This window comes from Macaca nemestrina, chromosome 6, assembly GCF_043159975.1.
Source record: "Macaca nemestrina isolate mMacNem1 chromosome 6, mMacNem.hap1, whole genome shotgun sequence".
Lineage (NCBI taxonomy): Eukaryota > Metazoa > Chordata > Mammalia > Primates > Cercopithecidae > Macaca > Macaca nemestrina.
Genome location: NC_092130.1, coordinates 40,585,078 through 40,603,309, shown reverse-complemented (window position 1 = coordinate 40,603,309; position 18,232 = coordinate 40,585,078). Strand labels below are relative to the sequence as shown.

Sequence of the window (18,232 nt, the reverse complement as noted above, 5' to 3'; positions counted from 1 at the left end):
GTTCTGGCCTTGGACTCTCGGCACGTATGGCAGGTACTGTAGGATTCAGAGCATATAATGAAGGTACCTGATGCTCATGCAAAGGTTGGTGAGTTCACCAAGAGGTCATTCAGAATTAACTGAGGGCCATATAGAGATTGGTGTTCTCATTGGGTAGCTTCTGACTCTAAAATTTAGAAGGCAACAGCAACCTAGAGCCCTCGGAAAGGTCACATGAGGACAATAAGCTGGATCAGACAAAGGTCAGTGGGTTCCCCAAGAGTTCATATGGAGTTAATTTGGGATCCTACAGAAACCACAGGTCACATAGAAGAATAACTGGCTCTCAGAGAATTTTAAAGCCAACCACAAACCCAGAGACAGCAGCGGGGCCTGGATGAGATCAACAGAAGGGGGCCGGGAAGGGCCAGTGAGTTGCAGGTTTATGCAGGATTGAGTTCATTATTTTCCTTTTTAAATTTTTTTGTAGCAGGTACTTTTTCCCAGCGTCCCCATAATGAATACAATAACTTCAGTTCGTTCTTTATTTTTCTCCATCGCCTCCCTCTCATCTAGTTTCTGTCACTCTGGCTGTGTGATACAAGGATGCAAGGCACAGGAGATTGTCATCACCACCATCAAATCAGCCATGTAATAGACATCTATCACGTGCCAGCATCAGCACTGTACTTTATAATCTCCACAGCAACCTTTTGGAATAGGTATTTGCATCACCCATTTCCCAGCAAGGAAACTGGCCTAGAGACGTCACACGGCTAGGAGGCGCAGAGCTGGAATTTGAACTTACGCCCTGTTGATGCCGAAGCCCTCTCAACCCGCAGCCTCTCTGTCCCTCCCACCTGTAGGTCTCTGACTACACACATCCTAGGGGGATTCACACCCACCCACACCCACACAAACACACAGGCGTAGGCAAGTGTGCATGCCAACCACCTCGGCTGTTTGGGTGGAAGACGTCCATGTGTCTGACTAGAAGCGAATAGTTTCCGGTGCCGGACACTGGTTTACTAAATCAGTTGATGAGGGGAAAGGCTTTTGAACCCTGGGCCTCCATCTGCCTTCTCCATACTGAAATCATGTACTTTCCCTCAGGGCTGCGGGTTTAGACAGGCCTGGCTCCGAGGGGGTATAAAGTTGGGGAAAGAGCAACACCCTGTGGGCTTATGAGCTGCAGCAGCTGTGGTCCTCCTGGCAGCTGAGGGTACCTGTCAAGCCACTTTGCATGTCCGGACTTTGCCTGTGACATGCCTCAGGGTCCAGGGGTCACCCTGCCTCGGCTGTGCTAGTACCAACCCCACAACCCATCCCTCCTCACCCACCTAGGCCGGCAACTGTTGTGTCAGTCCGGCCCATAGATCCGGGGCAGGAACTGGGCCAGAGTTCCAATGCTGAGTTTGAAGCAGAGCAATTTGTGTCAGTCCCTTGGCCAGGTTCCCCAGCAGCCGGGGGGACACCATGTAAATATTCTTGGGAGTGGGAGGAGGGTTGGAGTCTGTCCTGGGAGCTGGGGCCAGAGAGACTGGAGAGAGGGTCACTTCCTTCCAGGGACTGCCCTGGCCCCCTCCAACCTCCAGGCCAGCATCATCCACATCCACCATGGGACTTCGTGCTCTGACTTCCCTCCTCATCTGGGGCTAGGCACACACAGTCAAACAGGAGTTATTTCTGATTTTATTTATAATATAAAAATGTTCAAGTGTCGACAGTCAGGTGTTCAGACATTTCAGGACAGGATTCCCATTTGTTTCTGTTTGGGATTTTTTTTTTTTTTTAACAATTACCTTTTTGACAAATTAGCAGTGGATCCAGTTTTTGGGGGTGGGAGGGTAGGACTGGAGACGAGTGGAAGTCACAGGTGGGTTGGGGGCTGGGAGGCAGCCTGTGAGAAGGAAATGGTGTTACTTTATTGCTAAAAGGGGAATACACTGTCGAGTGGCTCTTCTCGGTCCCAGCGTGACCATGCATCCAATCTAAAGAATCTGAAATGCAAAGGACATGCAGGTGTAAAATAGAAAAGACGAACTGTAAACAAAGGTGCTGCAGAGGACGGAGGGGCGTCCTGGAGGCTGTGGGGGACAGGAGCCGCCACCATTGGGCCCCTGGCAGAGCTGCCACCTCCTTGGGCCCAGGCTCTTGGGGAGACCTTTCTCTGCCCTCCTCCTCTAACAGCTGTGAGTAGCCAGGGCTTCCCCATTCCGGTAGCTGTGTCTTTATCTCCCCCTGGAAGTTACCCCAGCTCCAGCTCCAAGCCTAGGGTCCTGGCCCTCTCCTCCCAGGGGTCGGGAACTCCAGCTCTTGCCTGGGAGCAAAGCTACTTCTATCCTCAGTTCTTCCTCAGGGCCAACCCCTCACGGCCCCCCACCCTCGCCCCCACCAGAACCCCGCAGCCTCTTCTTTCCCTGCTGTCACTCCCAGCACCCCGCAACCAAGACCTCTCCCCCGGAGCCCCAGATGAGCGTACAGCAAAAGGCACCACAAAATAGGTTTCTATTAAAGAGTCAAAAAATTGGCCCATCTTTCTTTTTTTTTGTTGTTGTTTTTTTTTTCCGAAGCTGTAAATCAGGATGTTACATATAAATAGTTTCCCTATAAAAACGTCTTTGCCGTTAGCTAGTATTATAAGACAATTTTTGCTAAAATGAAAATAAAACATTTTGTTATACTTTTTTCCTTTTATAGAAAATAAAAATATTTTTATTTATTTTTCCTCCTTTCTCTCCAGTAGGCGGTCTCTGGTCTCCTTAAAGACAGTGGGGCGGGCGAGGCGGAGGTGCGCGCGGCGGGGCCCTAGAGTGGCGCCGAGTCCTGCTTGGCCCGCGGGGGCGGCCCGCGGCTGTGTCTGCTGCTGGCCCGCGTGCTGTGGCTGTCCAGGGAGTAGTAAGTCCTACTGTCGGCCGCCGGGCACAGTGGCGGAGAGTCCGAGCGCAGCGCGTCGTGCGCCGCGCGCAGGCCCAGGAAAGGCGTGCTCTCGGCTGCCAGCGCCCCGTCCGCGTCGTCCGCGTCGTCGTCCGACGCCGAGGCCGAGCCTCCCCCCGAGCCGCTGCTCAGCGACAGCGAGTCCCGCGCCGCTCTTGCGCGCTGCGCCGCCAGCCCGTTGAGGCGTGAGCGGCGCCAGCGCCGGGGCCCCGCCGACGTCCTGCGGGACGCGCCGCGCGCGCGCGGCCGCGGCGGCGGGGGCGCGCACTCCTGCGTGGTCTCGTACTCGTCGTCCTCGGGGATGCGGAAGGGGCTGGCGGGCAGGCTGCCCAGGCTGCCGCCGAGCGCGCAGGTCCCGCGCCGCGGTCCGGGCCCCGCCGCGGGGTAGTAGTAGCTGTCGTAGCTGCGCTGCATGTCTGCTCCGGGCCCGGGCCCGGGTCCCGGGCCGGGGGGCGCCGGGTGCCGCAGTAACGGCTGCTGCTCCGCCAGGCGGTAACTGATGGGCGCGGCCGGCGGCAGCGACACGGCGTGCGCCGAGTTGGGGGACGTGATCTCGAAAGTCGGCACCTGCGTGGCCAGCGAGTAGTGGAAGTCCACGGGCGAGAGGCGCGCGGGCGTGGTCAGGGCCGACACGTACCTGCGGGGAGAGGCAGAGGCATGGGCCAGGGCCAGGCCGGGCGGGGGAGGGTTTGGGGGAGTTGGGGGTAGGGTAGGGTGGGAGGGGCGGACATAGACTTGCCTTAACCTTGCCCGAGACCCCGCCTGCAAGAATGACGGCGGCAACCGTCAGTGGCCTTATGCAATTTCCTAAACCTCTCCGAGCCTCGGTTTCCTTATCTGTTACGCGGGCGTAACCATGGTGCTCATTCCATAGCTCTGTTGGGATGATGTATCGGGGGATGTGTTAGCCCTTGTGCCTGACCCGGGTGAGCTTCCATGAATGGTCACTTGCTGTGGGAATGCTCACCGTCAAGGGGGTAAGGCTCACACTGGGGTATAGTACATGTTCCATCTGGTTTAGTACGGCAGCTCTGTAAGACCCTTCCGCCAGTCCCATTCTACACACAGGAAACTAACACTCAGAACATTTAAGTAACTTATTCAGGATTTACACAGCCAAGAAGTGGCAGAGGTGGGATGTGACTTGAGGCTAGGCAGGAACCAGGACTCATACTGCCCAATTCCAGAAGCCACTAGTCCCCATTCAGATACCCCTGTGACCTGGACTCACTGCCCCACAAGGGCAATTCCTTCCATGCCCTGATGGCTCCAGTGAGGGAAATACTCCTTCTTATAGTGAAGTCAAAACCTGCTTCGGGGAGTACCAAAATCCCACTGAGGTGTCTCTGCTTGTGGCTACAGACCCATCCCCACACCACCAGCTCCTTCAGAAGTCTGGCCTTGCTAATATCTTCCAGGCTGGATCCCGGGTACCTGTCCCTTTTTGTGCTCACATCCCCCTTGTAAGCCCATCAGCCTTCTGCCCCACCGTTGTCACCTCAGGACGGGGGCCACCCACCTCCATGCTTCCCTTCCAAACTGCACAGCTGGGCACCTCACTGCTCTCTGGAACCAGCCTGGAGTCCCCATTATGATTTTTTCTGCATTGCCTGACTCTTCCCTCTTCCCGCTCCCACTGGCACATCTAATTAACCACCAAGCCCTACCCATTTCCTTCTCTGGAAGCACAGTCTCCACCCCATTCTGGGCCCAGCTGTTCACATGTGGTCACCTGGGTCCACCCCAGGGTCTCTCCTCCTTCACTCTATGCAGTTCCCAGAGCAATCTTGTAAAGTCACAGCTCTGCTGAAGCAGGTCTTCCTGTTTACCCACCCAGGGTCAGTCTCTCTGGCCTCAGCTTGCCTGTGTCAGGCCCAGCTCCTCTGCTCCCTACAGCCCACCCTGTTCCAGGCACCTCACTCATCAGCCCTATTCTTAAGTGCCTCTGTTGGAACAGCTCAAGTTGTTCCCGGTGCCTGGAGTGCTTTCTTCCTGCTCTCCTGCCTCTCCCCTTCCTACCACCCATTAAGGAGTCTCATTGCTGTGGTTATGATTGATAAATAGCTACACCTAGTGAGCATGAGCTCTATCCCAGGGATGAGGCAAAGAGCTCTGTGCACATGATCTCAGGTGGCCTTCACTTGAACCATGCATAGTAGCTATTGTTCTCCCTGTTCTACAGCTGAGGGAACAAGGTACAGAGGTGATCAGGCTGCCCCAAATCACACAGGTGGAGCTGGGCTTGGAAAACCTGGCTGCTTCCCAGAGCCTACAGTCAGACTGGGTCTCTCTGCCCTGCTGTGGTGTCATGTTTAGCACTTTCCATAGGCTGCTGTAAGCTTCCTTGGTTTGTTTCTGTGACTAGGAGCTCCTCAGGAGCAGGAACCTGGCAGGCCATTTCTGGATTTCCAGGCAGGCCTGCCCAGCACAGGGCCTGGCATGGAGTAGGCTGAGTTGAGAGCAGGGGAATATCTGCTCCTCTCCCCACTCCCTGGTCTGGAGTTTTTAGTACTACTCATCTTTCCCTGCTCGCCTCCTACAGACCCCACTTACTGAGGACCACTCAGGGCTGAGCAAGGTGGCAGGGGTGCTGGCCCTTGTGACTCCTGGCTTGGAGTCAGGGAAGAAGGGGCGTTTCGTGGTTCTTACTGCATCCACTGCTTAGGAACCCAACAAGGCCTTGAACTGTGGGACCTTGTTGCTGATACTGCCAAGGCCTGCCATCATTCTTGGCTCATGTCCATCTTGTGCTGGTCAGTGTCCTCAAAGACAATCTCCCCTGCCACTCTTCATTCTATTCCATCTTCGTGTCTTTCTGTTCCTGCTGGGACATGGAGCTTCTAGCATGTATCCTGGTTTGTCCAGAATAGCCCCTGTTTGTTCTTTTTTTTTTTTTTTTTTTTTTAAATAGAGTCTTGCTCTGTTGCTGAGGTTGGAGTGCAGTGGTGCCATCTTAGCTCACTGCAACCTCTGCCTCCCAGGTGCGAGAGATTCCCTTGCCTCAGCCTCCCAAGTAGCTGTGATTACAGGCATGTGCCACCATGCCCGGCTAATTTTTGTATTTTTAGTAAAGATAGGGGTTTCACCATGTTGGCCAGACTAGTCTCAAACTCCTGACCTCAAGTGATCCATCCGCCTTGGCCTCCCAAAGTGCTGGGATTACAGGTGTGAGCCACCACACCCAGCTCCCTGTTTGTTCTTGATGTTCCAGTGTAACTATTAATAATGTCTTTTTTCTAGTGTGAAAAGTGTCCTGGGAGGACAATTAAATTAGATGGTCACTGTCCACCTGGGTCCACTGGCCCAACTCTAGTCCCAGTCTGTCATTAACATGCTGATGGCTCTGAGGAGGCCATTTCACCTTTTCCAGGACCTTGTTTTCCCATCTGAAAAATGGAGATTAGACTCTTCGGAGTGTTTCTGAGGGGCCCTAAGGGTCAGCCTTGGGCCAGTGGTGCCAGCCCTCTGGCTAAGTGGGCTGGGCATAGGCCAGGGGGTAGGAACTGACCTCTCGCTGTGTGGGGAGTCGCGAAGGGAGTCCACGGAGTCATGGTAAGGTGGCACGGTGGCCCTGCGCCGCTCCTCCAGGTTGTAGGCTGCTGCCCGCCTTGCCCGGGCCTCCACACATGCTGGGCTGTTGCATTTGCTGGTACCCACTGATGATAGCATGATCCCCGACTGAGAGTCGGAAGTCAGGCTCTCAGAACGTTCCAGGCTCCATGTGTGGCTCTCGTGTCTGGGAAAGCCAGATGGGGTGAGACAAGGGGTCAGGAAGGGGCAGGGCTGCCCAGCAGGTGTGGTTCCATGGACCTCCCTGGCTCCTCTTCCACCTCAAGCTCCCTTAGCTCAATGCCCTTCTCCACTCTGGGGTGATGTGGATTGTTGCAAATGCCCAACCCCAGTATTGGAAGAAGGAGAGCTGGGGTCCCATGCATGGGTGAGCTGTAATGTGCAGAGACCCATTTCTTTCCTCCCTGCAACCAGCCTCCCCCCAGCCTTACCTTAGACCTCCTGTCTGGGACCCTACCACCACCGTGGTCCTTAGCTACCTAGCTCAGAAGCCCAGCCCCAGGGGCCAGTATGTGAGGGCCCTGACTATTTCCTGGTGCTCCCAGGGAAGAAGGGAGCCAGCCATTTTATTTTTGAGCTGTCTGAGCCTTTGTGCTGTGTGGACTGGCCTCTGCAGTTCTGGAGAGGGGGCTAAGGTGTGCTGTGATTCCTGTGGCAAACTCAGGGGAGGGTATTGAATAGCTCTGGATGTCGGAGTAAGTGGGCACTTTGCGCCCGATGAAGTTTTTGAGTCTACAAGTTTCCATGGGCCTTGGTGGTGCCTACCTGTGGCTGGAGGTGGGCGTGGCTGTGGAGCAGTGGTGAGAAGGAGAACAGGAGTGGCTCCCAGAGAAGGTGGTCTCAGTTTCTCTCCTGATGACATGGTCTGTGGCTGGCACGTTCTTGGAAATATACTGGAACAGACAGAGTTGGGTTAGAGTTAGTGACTGGGGACCAAATCAACTCTTTCTTGTTGGGGACAGGGAAGTGATGAGCACTGACTGAGCTCCTGATTGGGGAGACCCACTGGGTGACAGTGACTTGATGTTGGGGCAGCGATGGCTCCAGCAAATCAACCCCCACCCCTTCCTTATGGAAGTGAGCAAAGCAAGGCCAGCCATCCTGATGAGGCAGTGCCTAGCAGGCAAGGCTGGCCATGGGACAGGCTGGCTGCTGCCCTGACCCATCCTTGCAGGGGGCATGAGAAGGCTGGCTGTCCACTGAGGGCTCAGAAGGGGGCTCAGGAAAGCCACTCACATCTGCCATCTGGATCTCCTCTGGGTCCAGCCGGGGGTGGCTAGGCCCATTGGCCAAGCTCCGGTTCTGGTGGGCCGGGCACATGTTCTGCCGGAGGTGGTTGTGCATCTGCTTCCGCTGTTTTCTGCACAAGGGAAGGGGAGGTGAGACTGGCATTCCCCCCACTCGCCAACGATGAACTTCCCTAGCTATCTCCCTAGGGAAACAGCTTTTCCCCCTGCCCAGGGCGGCCATGGCTACTGCTCTTCCCTGTACTCAAGCTGCCCTGCAGCATCACCACCACCTGAATCCAACAGGACCTGAGCGTCGTGGCAGTGAGCTTTGGCTCTGCCCAGAGAGTAGAACTTCGCTCCTTTCTAGCTATGCAACCCCGGGCAAGTTACTTAAGCTCTCCATGTTTCACTTTCCTCATCTATAAGACAGGATGATCATTTATCTGTTCCAAAGACTATTGATGATTAAAAGTATATGAAATATTCAAGCACAGTGCTGACTCCCTCTCTCTCTCCCTCATTCATTCATTTGGTATTTATTGAGTTGTCACTATGTGCCAGACACTGTTTTGGAGCAGAGAAGATAGATAGGTAGATAGAGAATCCATCCTCCTGAAACTTGCAGGCCAGTAGAGGAAGCAGATGGTTAACACATAAACAAAGAAATCAACTAGATATTTTCAATGAAGTGCCATGAAGAAAATAAAATGGGTGCTGTGGCTAGGGAGTCAGGGCCTGTGGGACTACTTCAGATTGGCACATATTAAATGCTCAATTTATTTGATATTAAATCTAATCATGTCCCTCCCCTGTTTAAGACCCTTCATTGTGAACTCATGGAGATAGAGTAGAAGGATGGTTACCAGAGGTTGGGAAGGGAAGTGGGCGGTTGGGAGGGAGGTGGGGATGGTTCATGGGTACAAAAACTAGTTAGAAAGAAGGAAAAAGACCTAGTATTCGATAGCATATGGGGTGACTATAGTAAATAATAATTTAATTGTACATTTAAAAGAGTATAACCGGATTGCTTGTAACACAAATGTCCATGAGGACCCATCAGTTTGCTCAAGGTCACAAAGGATAAATTCTTGGGGGGATGAATAGAATACATGATATGATTATTATGCATTGCATGCCTGTTTCAAAATATCTAATGTACCCTATAAACATATACACCTACTAAGTACTTGCAAAAATGAAAATAAAACCCCCTTATTGGGCCTTAGTGTCCTGATTCTCTCCCAGCCCTGTCTCTCGCTGCCCACCCAGCACCCCAGCTAGCTGCCTCTGTGGTGAGCTTGTTTCTGATCCCCCACTATGCCCTGCCCTCTCTGGCCTCCTGGCCTTTGCGCATGCCAGGCCATTCACCTGGAATATCTCTCCTCTTCACATGCTAACTCTTGTTTACCTCTCAGGCCCTGGCCTAAATGCTGCTTCCTCAGGGAAACCCTTCCTGCTCCCCAGCCAAGGTTAGGTGCCTCTAAAAGGTGTCCCATGACACTGGACCACTTGCTCAGAGCACCGGCCATAGGCCTGAGGCAGGGCCTGGTGTCCAGCAGGCACTGAATGAATGTTTGTTGAAGAAGTGAGTAAATGCATTGGGGGCAGGACAGGCAGCTTGCTTTTTCTCCAATTCTTGGACTCAGTTTTCCCTCTTGGGCCCAGTCTCCTCTGGGCTCACTGGGCCCCAACTCCCTCCTCACCTTCCTCCAGACTTTCTGGTCCTGGATTCATTCAAGACAAGGCCAGCAGGACTTCAGATGCTACAGATGGGGCAGCATGAGTCCAGACCAGGGGCTCAGTCCCCAGAATGTTAGCTCTGTCCAGTCCAGACCCTTGCTTTCCAGATATGAGCAGTTGTTACAAACCTGTCATCTTTCAGTACATCAGAAGGTCACAGGGCCTTGGATGCCGAGCTAGGGAGTTTGGGTTTACCCAACAAAGGCTATAGATGTGCCTTTGTTGGATAAACCCAGGCACCCTAGCTCGGCATCCAAGGCCCTATGGTGCCATCTGGGTCCCAGCTATCCATTTAGACTCATGCCCTCTTTTTTCCCATCCCTGGCCCTTTGCTCCAGCTAGTCTGGGCTGCTCATGCTCCGGGAGTACAGCTGACCCTCATCTGTGCTGTCTTTTAGCTTGTACTGCCCGGCTCCCTCTCTGTTCCCTTATTCTCCTTGCCCCAAGGTTCTGCCCCTACCTCTCTTCGGCCCAGAGGGGGCCCAACCCCGCCTTCTTTGTCCTCTTGTGTCAATTGCTCCCAAGGTGGGGTCAGGCAGTGCTTTGAGGCATCTGTCTGTCTTTGGGAATGCAGCTGTCCTCTCTGCGCTCCTCCACAACACTACCTGGTGCCTGCCCACTTGACAGGGCGCCTGCTCCAGGAGCCTGTGGGGTCAGCTGCACGCTCCTGCTCAGGTCCTCACAGTGTGCTTTGAGGTACATACCAGGATCATTCCCATGAGGAACCATCAATTTGGTCAAGGTTACATGGGAAATAGCAGAGCTGAATTTGAACCCAGATTTGTCTTCTTCCAAACCCTGTGCTCGTGACCATTCTTCGTCAGTGCCCTGGGGCCTGTCTCCCCAACCCTCTGCCTCTACTTCTTTGGCCCCACACCTACCCAGCTGCAGAGGCCCCTGAGGGGTATTTGGGGCCTAGGAGGGTGTAGAGGCCTCCAGTGGAGTGGGGGAGGAGAGCCTCCTTCACAAACGTTCTTGGAGGCCCATCCCTTGGCTTGGCCTGTCCCCAGCCCGAGTGCCTGACACTCACTTGGTCTTGCAGTAGGCCACCACACAGACGATGCCCACGACCAGCAGAGCCACGCAGATGCCCGTGATAGTCAGCACCCTCTTCTGGTACAGCTCTTCGGCTTCTGCAGAGGTAGGGGGGATGTGAGGGGTGGGGCAGGAGGCAGACCCCGTGGGGATAGTGGTGCAGAGACCCCTTTGCCCCCAAAGCCATAGGCTCTCCCCAGCTCAGGTCCTGCCCAGCTCCTTTCCATTCCTTCTCTCCCCAGCCAGTTCCTTCCCTCCTGCACGCTCTCTTTTGCCTTCCACTCCCCCACAGCTCCCGCCCACCCATGGATCTGGTCACACACAACTCCCCCTGAGTTCCCCTCCCCAAGCCCCATGCCTGCCCAGAGCACATGAGTGGAAAATGCAGGGGAATGGGAAGGGATGGAGTGGAGGCAAAGCTCCCGAGGCTGTAGAGCAGGGGAGGACAGCCCAGTCTGGCAGGCAACCCTGCTGTGCTCCACAGTGGTCTGGTAGCTGCAAAGAACCTTGGTGGGCCAAGAGGAGTTGTTTTTCATGGTAGTGATCATGGGAATGCCTTTGTCTATCCCTGCAGCCTGGTCAGGGTGTGGCCCTGGCCCACACCACGCCTGCTGTCTCTGCTTGTGAGAAGCCCGCCAGTGGCACCATGGACCCCTGGCATCTAGGAAAGTACTGGTGTGCAAGGAACAGACCCCACCCTTGCTGAGGAGCTGAGCTAGGCTGGGCCTCAAAGCCCTCCCAAAGGCCAACTGTCCTCTTTACCCTCTGCTGCTGCTGGGGCAACCCCCATCCTTCTAAAACAGAGAAAGCCAGGAGGAAGGAAAAGTAAAAGGTGACAGCGCTAGCTATAGTCAAGGCTACAACCCAGAGACCCCACCCCTGCACACCACACCTGCTGGCTGTCCCTCCACACTGTGCCCTCCTCCCAGCTCAGGGGGAAGTGGAGGCTGGACCTCAATGCCTTGGCGGAGCCCTGGGAAATGTCCCTAACCTCTTGGGCTTGCAGCATATCCTGCGGCAAAGGTGTACACACCAGGAAACACCCAGGGCTACAAACCCTCCAGACACACAGATATTTCTAACTATGCCTATCTGATTCACAGACAGACCCCTTCACTCACACACACACACCTGCACAAACATATGCACACACACAGAGTTAACACACTCCAGCCATAGGTGCATACACACGGCCATGCCCACTGACACACAGTCGGATCGAGTTGTAAAACAACCAGACCTCCACCCTAGGTCCCCATCTCTTGGCTCTGTGCCCACAGCCCTGGCTCTAGCTCTCACGCCCCATTCACCTGCCTCACAGTCAGGCATGTGTCTCCATCACTCCTCTGAGACCACTCTGGTCACAGGCACCAACAACCTCCAGGCCACCAAGTCCTGAGGTCACTTGCTTCCTTCCCAGCTGATCCCCTCCTTCTGGGGCCCACTCCCCCTGGGCTTTGGAATGGTTCTCTCCCTCCTACTTCACTGGCTGACCTGTCTCTGTCTTAGCCATGCTTTCATCTCTTCTACTGGCTGGGAAGGTAGAAGGGCCTGGGCTCAGGTTTCTTTCTTTCCTGCACCTGCCCTCTCTCCCTTAGTGATTTAACTCAGACTCAGATTTTAAATACCATCTATTTGCAGACTCTCAAATTTATATGTCCTGCCCTGACTGCTCCCTGAAGTCTGATTGTGCCAGATGGCCCTCCATCGAGTCTGCACCCATTGGCAGCCTCTGTCCCATCAGACATGGATGACAGGACTGGTTCCCCTCACTCCATGCTGTTATCAGACTTGTTGAGTTTGCCATTCCAGGGGGTGAACTGTGCTGTCTCAGTGTAGTTTTTATTTCCATTTCACTCATGAGTGAGGTTGAGCATTTTTCCTATTGGAGTCATCTGTGTTCCCTTTCTGCTTGCTATTCATGTCCTTTTCTCTGCAGGCATTTAATCAGTTGCATCCTGCTTGGGCCGTTTTGGGTTCCAGACTCATGCATCCAAGGGTCATGACCAAACAGAACCCCTGATTCCTTACCCTCTTTCCAAACTCTTCTTCAACTCTTCCCAGCTCATGGGTGCAGCACCACTTTTCCTGTTGCTCAGGGCCCACGCCTTGGGCTCATTCTTGATTACTCCCTTTCTTCCCACCTACCCTGATGCCAGATCCAGCTGCAAGTCCTCGCAGCTCCTCTTCCCAAGTAGATCCTGGGTCTGATTGAGCCTTACCATTTCCATTGCTTCCAACTTAGTCCAGGATGGTGTCACCTCTCACCTGGAGATGGTCACCTTCTGACGGGTCTTTCTGCTTCCACTCCTCCCCACCCTGCCCCCAGCCCAGGCTATTGTCCATCCAAAGCTACATTTATTTACAGCCATAAAGCAGATCATTTTACTCCCCTGTTTAGAAACTCAAGACGGTTTCCCACTGCGACTCGAATGCAACCCAAAGCCTTACCATGGCCTCTGAGGCCCCCGGCTGCTTGGTCCCAGCCTTCCTTTTGGATCTCATCTGTGGTCCTCTCCCTGTGTTCACTGTGCTTCAGAGCTGCAGGAAGTCTCTCCATCCACTGAACAAGGCAAGCCCACTCCAACCACACGATCTCTATACCTGCTGTGCCGCCCTCTGCAGGACTCCCCCCTGGTTGTTTACAGGGTTGGCCACTTTTCATCAGGTTTTAAAACAGATGTCACCTCCTCAGATAAGCCTTCCCTGACCACTTAGCTACACTAGCACCCCACTCCAGCCAGGCACTATCCCATTACCTCATTTTATTTTCTGTGCAGCACTGAACACCACCTGATGTCTTTCCTGTTTGCTTGTCACCTGTGAATGTGAGCCCAGGAGGGCAGGGACTGTGTGTCGGGTAAATTCTGTTCCATAGATGTTTGTTGCATTGGTGAGTGGGTGAATATACAGACCAGCCTTATAGACACTGACATATGTGCACACTCATACTCATCTCCACGCACTCACAGTTCCACCTGCACAATGTTCAACCCTTGATACAAAGGCATTCCACAGCCCCTCCCACCTGCTGCCAATCCTGCCCTGAGAGACCTCACAAGGTATATACTCTCAACAACACACACGTACCTGCAGATTCACCCCTGTGCACCCTGCCACCATCACAGACCCCACATAGACTCAATGCCTCTCCCACCACCCCATCACAGCCAGTTGCTATAGACGGATGCACTCTTACACACAAACTTTGCAATCTATCTTCTACTGAGAACAGCTGATAGAGGATAGGTGGTGGTGCTAGGAGGCCTCCCCAAATCAGCCACGAGAGCAGCCTTTCCATAATGGTAGGCTCTGTACTACGTCTGAGATCCCACCCCACCGCAGCCCCCACCTTCTGAGCCCCTGCCTCTCTCCTGTTGTCATATGCCTGGACACTTGAGACTATGGATGAGCCTCCCGGCACAAAGCCAGAGAGCCAGAAACACTAACCCCTTAAAGTCCCTTCTAGCCCAAGGAGTCTTCCAGGGGCCAGAGGGTGGTAGTAGCAGGTGGCAAGAGGACACATTTAAGATTCTGAGCTGAGAGACAAGGGGCAGGTCCTAGAGGCCAGCCCAACCCAGACCCCGGCTGGTCTTGCCAATGTGGGGTCAGATCATGGAGGGAATGACAGCCTCGAGCAGATGGCAAAGCCGGGCAGACAGACACAGGGAAGGGACAGAGGCAAATAGAGTTATCAGCTGCTGGCCTGGTGCAGGATGAAAAGCAATGGACATGGAAATGGGGAAAGGAAAGAAGACTGAAGTCAAATGGAAAGGGATGCCTCTCTGCACAACTCTCGAAACCAGGCTTCTGTGGTTCCTGGACACCAGCCCTTCGAGGGGCCATGTTCACACGTGGGGCCTGTCTCTTGTCCAGCCAGCCTGTGGGGCTGCACTCAGCTCAGGAGAGGGCCCTCCCCTCTGAGCCTTCCTAGCAATAGATCTCCCCTATGTGAGGGATGCTACTGTACACTGAGGGCCACGGTCCGAACCCCTGAGTGCCCTGTTGTTCGTGAGCTTCTTTCATCTCCTTCTAAATCAACATAGTTTATGATAGGACATCTTGATGGGGCCAGGAGAGATTTTTGGAATCATCCCTTGTCCATTTTTTGGAAAGGAAACCAAACATTCAGCACACATGGCATCGGAGGCTGTGAAGAGGGGCCACGCAGATGGCGCTGAGTGACACACAGAGGTTTCATACCCTTTAATTCAAATCCAAGGTGCTCTGGCAGTGCAGAAGAGAGGAGGGTCAGAAAGGGAGGGGTGGAGGGAGAGAGACAGGTGGACAGGGATAGGGGGAGAGAGAGAGACAGAAACGTTGGTCAGGACTCCTCAGACACCGGGCAGCCAGCCTGCGAGGTGAAAGCAGGTTAGTAGTGTCCCCTCCCAGCCTCCTGAGCTCCTTCCCTGACACCCAGTCCCCAAGAGCCCCAAGGAGGGTAGAGAGAGGAGATGTTGGAAACAGCAGGCAGGGCAGGCTCTTTAGAGATGAGCTGTGGGGTTAGTACCTGGTGGGGAGGCAGAGGCACAAGAGTCAGTTGGCAAATGTCCCTGGGAGGAAAGGTAAGTGGGGGTGGGGTCTCAGGAGCTCCCCTGCTCCTCCCAGCGGTCAGTGCCAGGCCTTCAGCACTCTCAACTCTCAAGCCTTCCTGCAGACAGCTTGCCCAGCTCCCTTGTTGGGGGCCCTATTTTTTTTTTTGTTCAGAGTGCAGGCATGAGGTCCCCAGACTTGCCCCATGTCCCTGCTCTGCCCCACAGGCCAAGCTGGCCTGTCCACCTACTGGGAGCCCGGGTGGGGAGCCTCAGAGTCTGTGGGAGGGAGCAGGAAGAGGAAGAGGAAGAGGATGAGGCTCCAGATAGCAGGTCACTTCTCTACTTGACACCCCAACACCCTAGAAGCCTACAGGGCTGAGTCATGGTGCCTGAGCCTGATTTCACTACCAAGAAGAGCAAACTGCAATTCACAGGAAGAGACAAGTGGGTTCACTTGTAGAATGTCTGAGCTCCTCAAATGGTGGACAAATGACAGTCTTGGAAGTGGGATCGTGTTTTGAATGTGTGATTTCAGGACCCTGTGATGGAGACCCCCATATCATTGAAGGGTTAAATAAAAGGACCCTGACTCAAGGGTCAGCTCTGCACTGACCTACTGCTTGCTGTGCCACCCTGAGTGACACCAATCTAGTTAAGTCTCAGTCTCTTATCTGTTACGTGGGCATCAGGCTGGGGCATAGGATCCCAGGAGGTTTGCAAACCTGGCTGAGCTTCTGAATTGTCCAGACTGAGGAAGTCTGGCTCTGAGGTGGGAGCCCAGAAATCTCAACAGTGTTTTTAAAAAGCTCACCTACCATTCTAATGTAGCAGCCAGCATCGGTCTACAGGCCTGGAGTCTCAGTTTCATCCCTAATTCACTATGTGGATGTGGGTAAGCCATAATCCCTGTTTCCTTGTCTGTCCAAAGTGCTTGCACACAGCTAGAGGAAGATGTGAACAAGCCTGGAAGGCATGAGCTCAGCACGCGTGCAGGGCCCCACTCCTCCTAGCCTGGATTTGCTGACTCTCTGGCTTCCCCAGGTGCATAGTCAGCTCCATTAGATCCACGGAGGGTGTGACACTGTGTCTGATATTGTCATCTGCCTCGGAGGAAGGCGAGCACCTGGCAATCTGCAGGAAGTCCTACGCATTATCCGTCCCTGGACCTCTCGTCTACTTCCTGATAGGGATTCCAGAGGGTTCTGCATTTGGAAAAGGGCGGGAGAGCAGGGTGGCTCTGAGCCAGGGACTGTGATGGCTCTGACTAAAGAGCCTGGAGGAAGATCCTGGGGCTTCAACCCCCCAGTTCCATGCAGAGACCATACCAATGAAGCATTCATTACTCCTAGCCCTTCCAGACACAAGCCCTTCTTGTACAGCTATTAAATCCCAGGTTGGGGAGTGAGCTGGACGTTTTGGTTTCTTTGCAGTCCCACTCTGACTGCTTGGAGGCAGGAAAAAGTTGCCCTAAGTATAGTTTGTCCACTCCTCTCCAGGGTGTCCCAAGGCTGGTCAGGCGTGCTGAGTAGACAGCACAAACTTGACAATTCTCAAAGAACCCTGGCGCACCTCTCACTGAGTAGTTAATGCTGTGGCCCAGGGACCCTTCAGGCAGCTGGAGAGCTCACATTATTTGGATATCTAGCCCTGCTGCCCTAAGAGAACAGCCCAGGTTGACCACAACACTTGGGACGCAAAGAGGATTGGGTTCATAGAGCTGGTCTGGGCCCCACTTTCCGACGAGGTTGTTGTATTAGATGAGGCAGCTGAGGCCCAGTGATGCTAGGACACTTTCCCAAGGTCACACAGCAAATTATGAGGCAGAAGGGAGACTGGAGGCCAGATCCTTTGGTCCCTTGGTGCTAAGCCATGGCTTTCCTGCCCACTGAGTTTCTGGGCAGGCCTGGCTGGGTATTGCTGAGGACAATGACCATCTGGAGAAGTGAGCAGGGCTCCCAAAGCTCTTTAAGTGTTTTCTTCTGTGTCACTCCTCTGGGAACCGAATAGTAGCAGCTGCAGCTTCTAGGGCTCCTAACTGGCCTCCTGTTTGAGTCAAAGGCCAGTACTGTTTAGAGTGGTGGCTGGCATGATTGGTGGGGTCACTGAGGGCTTGGCCAGTCACTGGGTAGGCAGCTTTCTCACTGGGAAGCGTGGGATGGAACATGAGGGCCCTATGGCTGTGTCCGCCCCAGCAAAGAGAAGATCTTCCCACTCATTATGTTCATTGGCTGCCACTCAGTGAGGGTGGAGTGGCACCACTGAGTCACAGGAAGGTCCTATTAACCAGAAATTTGCATATTGACCAGTAACCATGGCAACCTGATGCTGGACTCCTGACAGGGCTGTGCTTACCAGACAATATGCAAATTCTTCATCCTGGACATGTCCCATGACATACAGTCATAGGGTGCCTGGACAAGGAGGCAGATGTGTGTACAGATGTGAGCATGAGCTCCTGTGTTTGCACATGTGCTTGCAGGTGTGAGCACATGCTCATGGGTTTGCGCATGTGTGCAGGTGTGTAAGAACATGATTGTGTGTGCATGTATGAGCCCGTGCTCACACGTTTGTGCTTATGTGTACAAGTATATGTGCTCTTTTACATGGGGACATAAAGATGGACAAGCTTTGACCTATGGGGAGCGGAGGGGCTGTTTGTGGAAGAAAGAGAAGCTTCAATGTGCTATTGCAGTCACAGGCTCTTTCCTTGTTCTTTGCAAAAGATAACCTGGTCTAGATGCTATCTGGGCAGGGTGTGAAGGTTGGACACTTTGCTCAGGATGTGCTGGGAGTCAGCCCCTAGGGGCCTGATGCTGCCCACCACCCCCATACCAGCTGTAGCTGGGAGAGGTACTAAACTGCACTCCAATCACAATGGCAGGCTCTCTGCTAAGCCCTTCATATGCAGCAGTTCATTTCATCCTCACAGTAACCCCACAGGCATAAATGTCATCATCCCCATTTTACAGATGAGAAAACAAATTGAGAAGTTAAAGAGGCCCCAGAGCTAGTAAGCTCAGCAGCTGGCATTTTTACTGAGGTCTCTTTGAATCCGAAGCCTGAACACTTAAGCCAGCACTTTACACTACCTTTTCAGTAATTATCTGCTAGAGCAGTACATGAAGTGCTCTCTGGGAAAGTGCTTGAAGAGCATAAATCCTTTACGAAAAGGTAACAGTCAAGCTACTGAACACACTAGGCAGAAGG

At 53.7% G+C, this 18,232-nt stretch overlaps 2 protein-coding genes across 8 annotated transcripts in view; one reads left to right on the top strand and one right to left on the bottom strand.

Annotated features, from left to right (window-relative positions):
• Positions 1-15,185, top strand: part of LOC105467051 (pleckstrin and Sec7 domain containing 2) — a 71,612-nt gene extending 56,427 nt beyond the window's left edge. The window contains exons 16-18 of one of the 2 annotated variants that reach the window (XR_011624635.1): positions 10,498-10,596; positions 12,892-13,062; positions 13,271-15,185. The gene's annotated coding sequence lies outside the window, so the exon portion shown is untranslated. Of the gene's footprint in view, positions 1-10,497; positions 10,597-12,891 lie in introns of both variants that reach the window. The other variant, XR_011624634.1, reaches the window with a different exon arrangement.
• The window catches only part of LOC105467248 (neuregulin 2), a 266,503-nt gene continuing 249,929 nt past the window's right edge, over positions 1,659-18,232 (bottom strand). For 3 of the 6 annotated variants that reach the window (XM_071098314.1, XM_071098315.1, XM_071098318.1), the window contains 6 exons: positions 14,694-14,717; positions 10,486-10,588; positions 7,723-7,846; positions 7,252-7,379; positions 6,425-6,652; positions 1,659-3,553 (listed from right to left, as the gene is read on the bottom strand). In XM_071098314.1, coding sequence (XP_070954415.1) covers positions 2,788-3,553; positions 6,425-6,652; positions 7,252-7,379; positions 7,723-7,846; positions 10,486-10,588; positions 14,694-14,717 — 1,373 coding nt within the window. In that variant the 3' untranslated portion in view covers positions 1,659-2,787. The remainder of the gene's footprint in view (positions 3,554-6,424; positions 6,653-7,251; positions 7,380-7,722; positions 7,847-10,485; positions 10,589-14,693; positions 14,718-18,232) is intronic. The other 3 variants (XM_071098316.1, XM_071098317.1, XM_071098319.1) reach the window with 1 other exon arrangement.